At 47.5% G+C, this 14,730-nt stretch overlaps 1 protein-coding gene across 1 annotated transcript in view; it reads right to left on the bottom strand.

Moving 5' to 3' along the window:
- col11a1a (collagen, type XI, alpha 1a) overlaps nt 1–14,730 on the bottom strand; it is a 682,771-nt gene that overhangs the window by 540,945 nt on the left and 127,096 nt on the right. The window contains exons 6-8 of the mRNA XM_041208311.1: nt 5,621–5,740; nt 4,488–4,589; nt 1,753–2,211 (exon numbers count right to left, since the gene is read on the bottom strand). Of these exons, the coding sequence (XP_041064245.1) occupies nt 1,753–2,211; nt 4,488–4,589; nt 5,621–5,740 (681 nt within the window). The remainder of the gene's footprint in view (nt 1–1,752; nt 2,212–4,487; nt 4,590–5,620; nt 5,741–14,730) is intronic.

The following is a 14,730-nucleotide window of genomic DNA, read 5'->3' as shown; positions in this document are numbered from 1 at the left end:
AGCCCAAGACTATGAGGTTTATAATTTCACACTTGCATGTTCCATCCTCCTCTAGGTTTTCTACAGTATTGAACTTTCGGAATCTGATATAAGATTGGAGATGAGGAGGGTTGTGAGTCTTTAGAACTCCCTTCTCCAGAGAGCAGAGGGGGCAGGGTCATTGAATATTTTTAAGTTGTATAGAACCTTGGTGAGGCCACAGCTGGAGTACTGTGTGCAGTTCTGGTCGCCACATTATAGGAAGGATGTGATTGCACTGGAGGGGATGCAGAGGAGATTCACCAGGATGTTGCCTGGGATGAAACATTTAAGTTATGAAGAGAGGCTGGATAGACTTGGGTTGTTTTCGTTGGAGCAGAGAAGACTAAGGGGTGACCTGATCGAGGTGTACAGGATTATGAGGGGCATGGACAGGGTGGATAGGGAGCAGCTGTTTCCCTTAGTTGAAGGGTCAGTCAGGAGGTGACATAAGTTCAAGGTGAGGGGCAGGAGGTTTAGGGGGGATGTGAGGAAAAACCTTTTTACCCAGAGGGTGGTGACGGTCTGGAATGCGCTGCTTGGGAGGGTGGTGGAGGCGGGTTGCCTCACATCCTTTAAAAAGTACCCGAGCACTTGGAACATCATAACATTCAAGGCTATGGGCCAAGTGCTGGCAAATGGGATTAGGTAGGTAGGTCAGGTGTTTCTCACGTGCTGGTGCAGACTTGATGGGCCAAAGAGCCTCTTCTGCACTGTGATTCTGTGAAAAGTAGATAGATTTTTCATTATCGGGGGCAGGCAGGAATGTGTGGTTGAAGTTACAATTAAATCAGCCCTGATCTTATTGAATGGTGGAGCAGGCTCAAGGGGCCAAGTGGCCTACTCCTGCTCCTAATTCATATGTTCAAATATATATTTCCTTCATTGTCTTATTCTACTCTGTGCTGTTTGACGTCCAAGGAGATCTAGATTTGGGAGTCCCACCCTTTGTTAGTTCTGAGTCCTCTCTATTTCCTCTTTGACTGTCTTCCACTGCTCCTAGACTGATTTACCTGCAAGTAGCTGTCTCCAGTCCACTTTTTACAAGTCACATCTCAGTTCAAAATTGGCCATTTCCCAATTCAAAACTTTTATTCTATCTTTGTCCTTTTCCATAACTATGCTAAATTTAACTGAATTATGATCTCTCACTGATACTGCTTCCACCTATCCCCATTCATTACCTGCTCTATAGCAGGTATAGTATTACCTGCTCTTCATTACCAGATCTGCTCTATAATTGCAGTAAGACTTCCTTACACTTGTATTCCAACCCCTTTGCAACAAGATATCACCAGTACCAACTTGAAAATTGTCGATTTATTGCTTCTCTCGGTTTTTTGTCCACTAAATGTTCCTGAATTCTTGCTATTACATTGCATTTAAGGAGCTCTAACCTTGTGAATTAACATCTTATGTGACACCTTATCTTATACATGAGGCAGAATCTATGACACACAGCATTCAGATGGGAACTCAATCTCTCATCTCTCTGCTAATTCCACTTAATTATTGAAACTACTGTATTGAAATCTGACCAATTAAAGTCACCCTTCCACTGAGCTCTCAGGCGATGCCCAGGTCTGGGGGTGTGACTGTGACCAGGAGCTGGAGAAGATCAGGAAACAATGAGCCACCAGCGCTTTTCTCTTCTGAAAGCCAAGTTAATTATTTTAAAAACCAAAAAAAAAAATTGGAATTGAAAGCTTGCAAAAGGAATCTCTGTGAACTTACACTTGTCTCAGCTGGTACCCCAGGACCAAACTCCTCCCTAGTAGATGTGCTTATTGGATCTTTATCCTCGTATTCTGGGACTCCATAATAATATTCATCTTCATAACGGTTGTGGTCATATTCTTCAACATCATACGCTCTGAAGTCATGGTCATTAGTACCAGTTCCAGTGCTGGAAGAAGCTTTGGCGTTATGTCTATTGAGGTCATGCTCATTGAGGTCATGCTCATTGAGGTCATGCCCATTGAGGTCATGCTCTTTGAGGTCATGCTCTTTGAGGTCATGTTCTTTGCCATCATATTCCTTCAGGTCATATTCACTGGGGTCGTACTCTTTGAAATCATACTCGGTGAGGTCATACTCATCGAGATCCTGTTTCTCTTCTTCTGTCTGTTTCTTTTCAAGATAATAATCCTCGCCAGTCAGATATTCCTCTTTATAGTCTTCTTCAATATTTGTCTTATTTTGTCCAAGTGAAGTTCACAGTGTTTGGGAAATGAGAAATGATACAAGCATTTTGTTAGCAAAAGCTTCAGCTTAATTTGACAATATGCCGCATTGCAAAGTAGCCCAAGAGATAGTGTCACTCTCCTATTGTTGTTGAGTGAACTGGGACAATCGTTGCACTTTATAGGACAGACTGACTACAAACTGCAATATTTACCTGCATCAGGAAGTGGGTTTAGCGTTTATATAAAATAGTGAGGCTAAATCCAAAGGTTTGACCTGTATAAAGTAGAAGAGCAACTATTCATTATCACCTACAACAGCTATTGAGGGTTTAAAATGAATGAGGAAATGCAGAGAACACATTTCCTCTGACATATTTATCTCTTGGTAATATTTGCAAGCAACTCTGAGCATAGAGGCAATGGCAGGGTCAGAATTTTTCACTTTATCTTGCTTTGATTCATTTCAGTTTTCAATGGTTTTGGTTACCATGATATTCATATTGATATTCAAAAGCTCAATGTTTTAAAAACTGCTAAATGCAGCTTGGTGAACTCTCTCAAACACTTTCTGCCATCTTGTCCAATAACGGAGTTTGTAATTTAAAATAAAAATCTGGGATTAAATGTCTAATGATGACCATGAAACCATTGTCGATTGTTGTAAAAACCCATCTGGTTCACTAATGCTCTTTAGGGAAGGAAATCTGCTGTCCTTACCTGGTCTGGCCTACATGTGACTCCAGACCCACAGCAATGTGGCTGACTCTTAAAAATGCACTATGAATGAGAGCAATTTGGGATGGGCAATAAATTCTGGCCTAGCCAGCAAAGCTCACATCCCATGAATTAATTAAAAAAAAACTTAAGGTTTTCAAAAAGGTTGGAAACATTATTGGGAGAAAAAACAAGCAGCTACTTAAATGCAGAGATTTTCATAAATCAGTTCTAATCCCAATCTGTTGAAGAGTGTGCTGATAGGGTGAGATAAAGAGGGAGTGGGAGGAGGCTCCTGTAAAACATAAGCACCAGCATGGATGGGTTGGACTGAATGGCCTGTTTCTGGGCTGTACATTCAATGTAATTCTAAAAACAGTGCCCGAGTCAAACTACAGAGAAACCTAAACCAAGCAGCTTGATGTAAACTATCCATGGGCTCAAATCTGGGAAACAAGAGGCAACTCAGCACAAGTCTAGACTGAGGCCAATGTTGAGATGATAGTCAAGCTTAAGGGCATATTCACACTCCAATTAGTGTCAGGGTGAAGTGACTTCATGTTCCCTCGCTGCTGCTGGTGGGGGGAGTCCAGAGTAAGGGGATATAGAACCTTAAGGTTAAAGCTGGACCATTCAGGGGTGATATCAGGAAGCACTTCTTCACACAAAGAGCAGTGGAAATCTGGAACTCAATCCTCCAGAAAACTCTGGATTCTGGAGTTTATTTAGAGCTTTCAAGGTACAGCTGATGGATTCTTGTAAGGTAAAGGTATTAAAACTCGCATTGGGTAGATAGAGTTGAACACAGATCAGCTATGGTCAAACTGAATGATGGAATGCATTCCCGGAGCTTGGCCACTTACTGATCATAATGCACTAAGAGTGATTATCAAAACCTCCACCCAAACAGTACAGAGTGCAACAGAACCCTATGTGAGGTGCACTGAATCAAATAAAGTCAAATAAATGTTAAAAATTCCACCCTAATTGAACATTGCCTCTTGCTTTGATTCACATTTATTGTTATGTTAAATAGAATCAGCAGATTTAAAGCACAGTGAGTGGATTTACATCAAACAAATTGAGCAATTTGTTACTCACCAAATCCAACACTAACAGCTGGTTGTCAAAAATAAAAAAAACAAAATCTGCTTAAAAGTCATGATGTTATTGGCAACTGAAATGAAAATGCTGGATTCAACTCTTGCAACAGGTCCAAAACAATCCAGTGCAGGTGTGCTTGACCATTTCAGAGACTGACAAGGAGTAACTCACCAATACCCCTATCAGCATGAGATAAGGACAGGACTCTGTGCTTTATCCTCTTACTTTACCAAGATGGCCCACTTACCTCTTACGATAACCATGGAATGCAGCTGAGGTTAACTTTACATCAGAGGCTTTCTCTTTTGAAACTCTCACAAGCCTGTTCACCAATCTCTCAGAACGCACAAAGAACACCAAGGCTCATTTCAACTGGTAAAGTTGCACATGATACAGGCAAATGACAGGACAAACTGAGACAAGATTCTTGGAAACCCATTTTCCTTTCTGGTTGTTTTTTTTTACCTCATTAGCCTTCTCTCTGACTGTTGAGCTGGTCGTTGTTTCTTCATAGGTTTCAAAGTAATATTCCTCCCCAGTCTCTTCAGGTAACACATTGTTCGCAACCTGAATTTAAATTGAGATGAAACAAAGCAGTATTTAGTTCATGACACAGTTTAAATCAAGTCTGAATTTGGCATATCTATCCAGGGATGATTAGAAGTGATTGGGGGGTGGAGTAGAGGTTTGTGGGGTGGGGGGAAGGGGGGGTTTTGAGGGTCATTCAGGTATATCATCAGAGATCTTCCAGTCTTCACTCCTTGGAAGATCTTGATCATTTTTGCTACCTTTGGCCCAACCTTGAGTTTTGTTGTTTGGTGAGTGGACAAGTCCTGCTTCCTCTTCTCAGGTGTAAAGATTTTTTTGGAAGTAATCTTTGTCTCTATGTTCTTAGTTTTAGTTTGTCCAACATCCTTCTTCAGTTTGATGAATGAAATGGATTTCTTTTTCTGAAAAATGTGGTGAGAGATGGAATGGAAAATAGCATAAATAATGATGACAGGAAAACAGAGGGAAAGAAATGTGAATTGAAGGCGATGGCACACTCGGAAGGTTCCTGACTTCCAGCTGTAAAAAAAAACAATTTGTGGAGGAAGGGAAGGATTGAGGGAAAGGAAGGGAGTGAAGGGAAGGCAGGGAAGGATTGAAGGAAAGGCTTGGAGGGAGGGATTGAAGGAAGGGGAGGGAGGGATTGCAGGAAAGGGAGGGAGGGAGTGAAGGAAAGGGAGGGAGGGAGTGAAGGAAAGGGAGGGAGGGATTGAAGGAAAGGGAGGGAGGGATTGAAGGAAAGGCTTGGAGGGAGGGAGTGAAGGAAGTGGAGGGAGGGATTGCAGGAAAGGGAGGGAGGGAGTGATGGAAAGGGAGGGAGGGAGTGAAGGAAAGGCTTGGAGGGAGGGAAAGGGAAGGGGCAGGGATTGCAGGAAAGTGTGGGCAGGAGAGATTGAGGAAACTAAGGGCAGAAAGGAGTTGCTATGCAGAAAGAGAGAATGATGTTTGATGAGGATGACAGGAAAATAGATAGGCTGAGTCACAGTTGAAGACTGGGTGGACAAAGATAACAGACCATGTTGAAGATTGGAATCTGGTCTCTTTGTTACCTCAGTTGGCAAGTCTGTCTCTTCCAGTGTTGATTTTTCCTCAGTGGGTTGATAGTCAAACTCTATAAAGTCTCCATCACTATAATCATAGTCATATTCCAGTATTTCTTGCGGAAGGTACTGCATCGTGAGGGGAAAATGCAATCACAGTTATGTTAGCAGCAATCCAAGGTGGACTTGGCTAAGCAGAATCAACCTTTTCACACACTGAAAGAAATGAAAATATGTTCAGAGAGGCGAGATGGACCATGAGTCTGTACACGGTGCACAATGAAAGCTGGCCAATCAGCGGCCAGTTATATATCATTCATTGCACACCATTGCACACAAACAGCAAGGTCAAACTCAGGCATGTTTTCATCCAGTCACCAATGTACAGAACTTCCAACTCACTGTTCAGTATCATTGCAGGGTAAGAAGATAAAGTTTGTGTGCTATCTTGTGCTTATGATCTGGAACGTGCTGCCCAAAAGGGCAGTGGAAGCAGATTCAATAATAACGTTCAAAAAGGAATTGGAGATGTTTTATTCTTTACTGGGAAGTGGGCTTCGCTGGCTGGGCCAGCATTTATTGCCCATCCCTAATTGCCCTTGAGAAGGTGGTGGTGAGCTGCCTTCTTGAACCGCTGCAGTCCATGTAGTGTAGGTACACCCACAGTGCTGTTAGGGAGGGAGTTCCAGGATTTTGACCCAGCGACAGTGAAGGAACGGCGATATATTTCCAAGTCAGGATGGTGAGTGACTTGGAGGGGAACTTCCAACTGGTGGTGGCATTCCCATCTATCTGCTGCCCTTGTCCTTCTAGGTGGGAGTGGTCGTGGGTTTGGAAGGTGCTGTTGAAGGAGCCTTGGTGAGTTCCTGCAGTGCATCTTGTAGATGGTACACACACTGCTGCTACTGTGCGTCGGTGGTGGAGGGAGTGAATGTTGGAGGTGGTAGATGGGGTGCCAATCGAGCAGGCTGCTTTGTCCTGGATGGTGTCGAGCTTCTTGAGTTTTGTTGGAGCTGCACCCACCCAGGCAAGTGGATAAATACCTGTAAAGGGAAACAATCGCAGGGATATAGGGAAAGGCCAGGGGAGTGGGATTAATTGGATAGCTCTGTCAAAGAGCTGGCATGGGCAAGCGCGATCACGATGGCCTGAATGCTGGAACATTCTGTGATTTCTGTTAATGAAATGAACAAATTTTGTATGTTGAATCCCTGCCAGTAGAGAAATGTTAACATTTGGCAGGTTGCTTGTGGAATAGTGTCCAAGACTTTGAGAGCAATTCTGGCCTGAGAGGGAAGTGACAACATGTGAACACAAGAGATGGGAGCAGGAGGAGACGATATGGCTCGTTCCAATGCAGAGTCATATTGGACTCGAAACATTAACTCTGTTTCTCTCCCCACAGAAAGTGCCAGGGCCTGCTGACTTTTTCCAGCATTTTCTGTTTTAATTTCAGATTTCCAGCATCTGCAGTGTTTAGCTTTTATCACATTGTAAAATTACACCCTCTCACTGCTCCTTACCAGCAGGAGGGAGCACTTAGAATGTGGCAAAGGTGGCGCAGAAATTTATAGTGGGAATGCTCGACAGCAGTTTCACACAATATTTTAACATTTTGTATTGATTTCTAAGTGTCATCCACTTAAACAGCTCAGTAAGAGAAAGGGAGACACAAAGGTAGGCAAACATACAGACAGGAAAACCAAATGGGCTTCAGGCAACTAGCGGTGACATCATGGATTTCAGAGGCTTGACTTTGATGGAACACATGTAATGATCTGAGACTGGCATGAAGCCTCTCTCTCCCCTATCGTTTGCCACTGCACTCTGATTTGTTTGAAAGATTGATGGAGGAGCTGAAAGAAACCATCATTTTCAGCTTCTTTAAGTCTGCTATGTTGACCGTCTTGGCTGAAGAATGAGCCCCTATGTGTCGTTCTCCTGCTGTCCGAGTGCACGCTAGTTTCTGCTCAATTCTCTCGAGAGGTGAGAAGATTTATATTTACACAGTGAGTTGTTGTGATCTGGAACGCGCTGCCTGAAAGGGCAGTAGAAGCAGATTCAATAATAACTTTCAAAGTGGACACTTCACAATAATACCAATATAAGGGGAAACCAACAATTTATACTGTATGTGAAGAGAGTGCTGATTGGTTGGCAGTGGACTCTGATTGGTAGAGGCATTGCCATTGAGAATGCACAAGTGATGATGTCTGACAGTTAAATGCCAAGCATTGTTTGAACTCCTGCAGTGATGTCCTGGAGCTGAGGTGATTGACCTCCAACAATCACAACCATTTTCCTTTGTGCTGGGTATGACTACAACCAATGGAGAGCTTTCCCCCTGATTCCCATTGACTCCAGTGTTGCTAGGGCTCCTTGATGCCACACTCGGTCAAATGCTGCCTTGATGTCAAGGGCAGTCACTCTCACCTCACCTCAGGAGTTCAGCTCTTTTGTCCATGTTTGAACCAAGGCTGTAATGAGGTCAGGAGCTGAGTGGCCCTGGCAGAACCCAAACTGGGTGTCAATGAGAAGGTTATTGTGAGAGCTGGGCCTGGAGGAAATCCCATGGCAACACCATTTCTCTGGGCAAACGTGGTGTCATTAGAACTGAACTCAATATAAGTTGCTGAGTTCATAAGCTCAATGAATACTGATTCATGCAATGGTGGTGGGCCTAGAGCACCATGATATATTGCTGCAGTTCAATATCTCTGGCCTCTTTAATTGGAACATTGGTGACCAGGCTAGCAATGTCAGATGAGCACATGGACACAGCGTTCCAATGATATGCAAGTCCTGTACAGCCTTTGTAAATGTGAAGGAATCCTTCACTGAGCATCTGGAAAACTCGCTCAGGTTGTGACAATTCACCCACCCATTTGACCAATTCGTGTTGTGCTGAACTGGTCATAGACAAGATAGGGCTCGCAGGGTGAAGTATTTGCATGTACATGGGGCCCTGTTTTTTTGCAGACAGAAGGAACATGGACACACATTGCTCCTGTTTCAGCTAAACAAAATAAGTGACAGCCATTCACTGACTCATTCCTCAGGTCAATGCCTTGACCAGTCAGGTCAACCTGCCTGGTTTAAATTTCAAACAGTATTTGGCAGTTAACTGTCAGTCACTATCACTGGTGCATTCTCCATGGCAACCAATTGGCACTCTCTCACATAAAGTATAAATTGTTGCTTTTCCCTTATATTGGTATTCTTGTGGTGTCCTGATGAGTGCAAGACAAAAAGCTTCAACATGTCTCTTTTTGCAGCAACATTCAGGTTCTGTATTACCAAATGACTATTTGAAAAGGGAATTGGACAAATACTTGAAAAGACAAAAGAATGACAGGTCTGTGGGGAAAGAGCAGGGGAGTGGGTCTAATTGAATAACTCTATCAAAGAGCCAGCACAGGCATGATGGCTGAGTGGCCTCATTCTGTGATTCTGTTTGCAGAGGCTAAAGATCAGATAAAAATTCAAAGCCAAATACTGTGGATGCTGCAGATCAGAGAATGATTTCTATACAAATGAAGTTTTTGCAGTGGGGTGAGGAAGTGGTTGTCGGAGTACTTCTGTTCTATGCAGCGTGTTAAGAAAGTTAAAACATTGGTGACAAGTAGAATCTGGTGAAAATGGTTGAACAGTTTCTCATTAACAACTTAGGCTAAGTACAGAGAATCAGGAAAAAAGTGTTAGTGGTATTAGACACAACTAGCAAGCTGTTATTGCCAAGTTTGTGCCAGCAGCAGATTAGCCCCTTCCTAATGTGAAATACAAGGAGAAGCTACAGCCTCCAGCACAGGGAGTTTGTGTCAGCTCAGGTACAGGATATCGATCCTGGAGCTGACATTCTGGCCCACACCCATTAGGCAGCATAGAAACCAACTCTGAATGAAATATCAGCAACCAGCCCCGGTAACACATGGCGTGAACAGCAATGGTGGCATTTATTTCTGACAGGGTAGGTGTGGCAAGGTCAGGAGCAGCCCAGAGCGAATAGGCAGCAAGCAACAGGAATACTAGATATATCAATGAGTTCTTTTGCAGAGCAGTGTCCTTGGAAACGGGATTCCATGTATAACCCGTCCAATTTGTACAGGCCCCGCTTTCGCCAGAAACAGACCCAGTGATCCAGGAAGCTAAAGCCCTCCCTCCTGCACCGTGTCTTCAGCCACACATTCCTCCTCCATATCCTCCTGATCCTATACTCACTGGCACATGGCACAGGGAGTAATCCAGAGATTACAACTTTTGAGGTCCTGCTTTTTAATCTGCTTCCTAGCTCCCTATATTCTTGTTGCAGGACCTCTTCCCTCTTTCTACCTATATCATTGGTATCAATGTGAGCCACTACCTCTGACTGTTCACCCTCCTCCTTCAGAATGCCCTGCAGCTGCTCTGTGACATCCTTGGCCCTGGCACTAGGGAAGCAACACACCACCCTAGAGTCACATCTACAGCCACAGAAGTGCCTGTCTGCACCCCTCACTATTGAGTCTCCTACCATTATTGCTCTTGCACTCTAACTCCTGCACCCTTGAGCAGCTGAGCTATCCACAGTGCCATGAACTTGGCTCGTGCTGCACTCTTCAGATGAACCTTCACCCTCACCTTTTTCCAACACAGAAAAATGGTTCTTGAGTGAGAAGCATCCTGGGAATTTCGTGACTACCTGCCTGCCTCCCTTCTTCTGACTGGTGGTCACCCATTCCCCCTCTGACTGCACTTCTTTAAGTTGCAGAGTGACCACATCTAAAAACATGCTGTCCATGTAACCCTCAGCATCGCGGATGTGTCTTCAGCTGATGCTCAAGCTCTGAAACCCGTTGCTCAAGCTGGTCAAGCCAGTGGCATTTCCTGCACTTGTGGACATCCAGACAGCAAGGAGTAGCTAAGAATTCCCAAATGCTGCAGGCGGTACAACACACGGGACTGAGCTCCCTTGTCATACATTTTGTTTCTTTTTAATTGAAAGATGTTTTCCTTAAATTTAAGCTAAGTAGAAAATTATTTAGTTTCTCTTTAGAAAAATGCTGAGACAATTACCTTTGTTAAAAAAAAACTTGCCAACTACCTACCAATCAGCTCTCTCCCTTGTCCTGATGTCATTGCTTTTAAATTCCAGTGCCGCCGAGCGTCTGGGTGAGAACCGGCTCCCTCAAAGGTAAACCCCACTCCGCTGCCTCACAGGTAAACTCCGCTCCCTCACAGGTAAACTCCGCTCCCTCAAAGGTAAACCCCACTCCGCTCCCTCACAGGTAAACTCCGCTCCCTCACAGGTAAACTCCGCTGCCTCACAGGTAAACTCCGCTGCCTCACAGGTAAACTCCGCTGCCTCACAGGTAAACCCCACTCCGCTCCCTCACAGGTAAACTCCGCTCCCTCACAGGTAAACTCCGCTGCCTCACAGGTAAACTCCGCTGCCTCACAGGTAAACTCCGCTGCCTCACAGGTAAACCCCACTCCGCTCCCTCACAGGTAAACTCCACTCCGCTCCCTCACAGGTAAACTCCGCTCCCTCACAGGTAAACTCCGCTGCCTCACAGGTAAACCCCACTCCGCTCCCTCACAGGTAAACCCCACTCCGCTCCCTCACAGGTAAACTCCGCTGCCTCAAAGGTAAACCCCACTCCGCTGCCTCACAGGTAAACTCCGCTCCCTCACAGGTAAACTCCGCTGCCTCACAGGTAAACCCCACTCCGCTCCCTCAAAGGTAAACTCCACTCCGCTCCCTCAAAGGTAAACTCCACTCCGCTGCCTCACAGGTAAACCCCACTCCGCTCCCTCAAAGGTAAACCCCACTCCGCTGCCTCACAGGTAAACCCCACTCCGCTGCCTCACAGGTAAACTCCGCTCCCTCAAAGGTAAACCCCACTCCGCTCCCTCACAGGTAAACTCCGCTCCCTCACAGGTAAACTCCGCTCCCTCACAGGTAAACTCCACTCCGCTCCCTCACAGGTAAACTCCACTCCGCTCCCTCACAGGTAAACTCCGCTGCCTCACAGGTAAACCCCACTCCGCTCCCTCACAGGTAAACTCCACTCCGCTCCCTCACAGGTAAACTCCGCTCCCTCACAGGTAAACTCCGCTCCCTCACAGGTAAACTCCGCTGCCTCACAGGTAAACCCCACTCCGCTCCCTCACAGGTAAACCCCACTCCGCTCCCTCACAGGTAAACTCCGCTGCCTCAAAGGTAAACCCCACTCCGCTGCCTCACAGGTAAACTCCGCTCCCTCACAGGTAAACTCCGCTGCCTCACAGGTAAACCCCACTCCGCTCCCTCAAAGGTAAACTCCACTCCGCTCCCTCAAAGGTAAACTCCACTCCGCTGCCTCACAGGTAAACCCCACTCCGCTCCCTCAAAGGTAAACCCCACTCCGCTCCCTCACAGGTAAACTCCGCTCCCTCAAAGGTAAACCCCACTCCGCTCCCTCACAGGTAAACTCCGCTCCCTCACAGGTAAACTCCGCTCCCTCACAGGTAAACTCCGCTCCCTCACAGGTAAACTCCGCTCCCTCACAGGTAAACTCCGCTCCCTCACAGGTAAACTCCACTCCGCTCCCTCACAGGTAAACTCCGCTCCCTCACAGGTAAACTCCGCTCCCTCACAGGTAAACTCCGCTCCCTCACAGGTAAACCCCACTCCGCTCCCTCACAGGTAAACTCCGCTCCCTCAAAGGTAAACCCCACTCCGCTCCCTCACAGGTAAACTCCGCTCCCTCACAGGTAAACTCCGCTCCCTCACAGGTAAACTCCGCTCCCTCACAGGTAAACTCCACTCCGCTCCCTCACAGGTAAACTCCACTCCGCTCCCTCACAGGTAAACTCCGCTCCCTCACAGGTAAACTCCGCTCCCTCACAGGTAAACCCCACTCCGCTCCCTCACAGGTAAACTCCGCTCCCTCACAGGTAAACTCCGCTCCCTCACAGGTAAACTCCGCTCCCTTACAGGTAAACTCCGCTCCCTCACAGGTAAACTCCGCTCCCTCACAGGTAAACTCCGCTGCCTCACAGGTAAACTCCACTCCGCTCCCTCACAGGTAAACCCCACTCCGCTCCCTCACAGGTAAACTCCACTCCGCTCCCTCAAAGGTAAACTCCACTCCGCTCCCTCAAAGGTAAACTCCACTCCGCTCCCTCACAGGTAAACTCCGCTCCCTCACAGGTAAACTCCGCTCCCTCACAGGTAAACTCCGCTCCCTCACAGGTAAACCCCGCTGCCTCACAGGTAAACTCCACTCCGCTCCCTCACAGGTAAACTCCACTCCGCTCCCTCACAGGTAAACTCCACTCCGCTCCCTCACAGGTAAACTCCGCTGCCTCACAGGTAAACTCCGCTGCCTCACAGGTAAACTCCACTCCGCTCCCTCACAGGTAAACTCCACTCCGCTCCCTCACAGGTAAACCCCACTCCCTCACAGGTAAACTCCACTCCGCTCCCTCACAGGTAAACTCCGCTCCCTCACAGGTAAACTCCACTCCGCTCCCTCACAGGTAAACTCCACTCCGCTCCCTCACAGGTAAACTCCGCTCCCTCAAAGGTAAACCCCACTCCGCTCCCTCACAGGTAAACTCCGCTCCCTCACAGGTAAACTCCGCTCCCTCACAGGTAAACTCCACTCCGCTCCCTCACAGGTAAACTCCACTCCGCTCCCTCACAGGTAAACTCCGCTGCCTCACAGGTAAACCCCACTCCGCTCCCTCACAGGTAAACTCCGCTCCCTCACAGGTAAACTCCACTCCGCTCCCTCACAGGTAAACTCCGCTCCCTCACAGGTAAACTCCACTCAACTCCCTCACAGGTAAACTCCGCTGCCTCACAGGTAAACCCCACTCCGCTCCCTCACAGGTAAACTCCACTCCGCTCCCTCACAGGTAAACTCCGCTCCCTCACAGGTAAACTCCACTCCGCTCCCTCACAGGTAAACTCCACTCCGCTGCCTCACAGGTAAACTCCGCTCCCTCACAGGTAAACTCCACTCCGCTCCCTCACAGGTAAACTCCACTCCGCTCCCTCACAGGTAAACTCCGCTCCCTCACAGGTAAACTCCGCTCCCTTACAGGTAAACCCCGCTCCCTCACAGGTAAACTCCACTCCGCTCCCTCACAGGTAAACTCCGCTCCCTCACAGGTAAACTCCGCTCCCTCACAGGTAAACTCCACTCCGCTCCCTCACAGGTAAACTCCGCTGCCTCACAGGTAAACTCCGCTCCCTCACAGGTAAACTCCACTCCGCTCCCTCACAGGTAAACTCCGCTCCCTCACAGGTAAACTCCACTCCGCTCCCTCACAGGTAAACTCCGCTGCCTCACAGGTAAACTCCGCTCCCTCACAGGTAAACTCCACTCCGCTCCCTCACAGGTAAACTCCGCTCCCTTACAGGTAAACTCCACTCCCTCACAGGTAAACCCCGCTCCCTCACAGGTAAACCCCACTCCGCTCCCTCAAAGGTAAACTCCACTCCGCTCCCTCAAAGGTAAACTCCACTCCGCTCCCTCACAGGTAAACTCCGCTCCCTCACAGGTAAACTCCGCTCCCTCACAGGTAAACTCCGCTCCCTCACAGGTAAACTCCACTCCGCTCCCTCACAGGTAAACTCCGCTCCCTCACAGGTAAACTCCGCTGCCTCACAGGTAAACTCCGCTCCCTCACAGGTAAACTCCGCTCCCTCACAGGTAAACTCCGCTCCCTCACAGGTAAACCCCACTCCGCTCCCTCACAGGTAAACTCCGCTCCCTCACAGGTAAACCCTGCTGCCTCACAGGTAAACTCCACTCCGCTCCCTCACAGGTAAACTCCACTCCGCTCCCTCACAGGTAAACTCCACTCCGCTCCCTCACAGGTAAACTCCGCTGCCTCACAGGTAAACTCCGCTGCCTCACAGGTAAACTCCACTCCGCTCCCTCACAGGTAAACTCCACTCCGCTCCCTCACAGGTAAACCCCACTCCCTCACAGGTAAACTCCACTCCGCTCCCTCACAGGTAAACTCCACTCCGCCCCCTCACAGGTAAACTCCACTCCGCTCCCTCACAGGTAAACCCCACTCCCTCACAGGTAAACTCCACTCCGCTCCCTCACAGGTAAACTCCACTCCGCTCCCTCACAGGTAAA

The sequence above is a fragment of the Carcharodon carcharias genome, chromosome 16 (genome assembly GCF_017639515.1).
Source record: "Carcharodon carcharias isolate sCarCar2 chromosome 16, sCarCar2.pri, whole genome shotgun sequence".
Classification (NCBI taxonomy): Eukaryota; Metazoa; Chordata; class Chondrichthyes; order Lamniformes; family Lamnidae; genus Carcharodon; species Carcharodon carcharias.
This window is presented reverse-complemented; position numbering and strand designations above follow the sequence as displayed.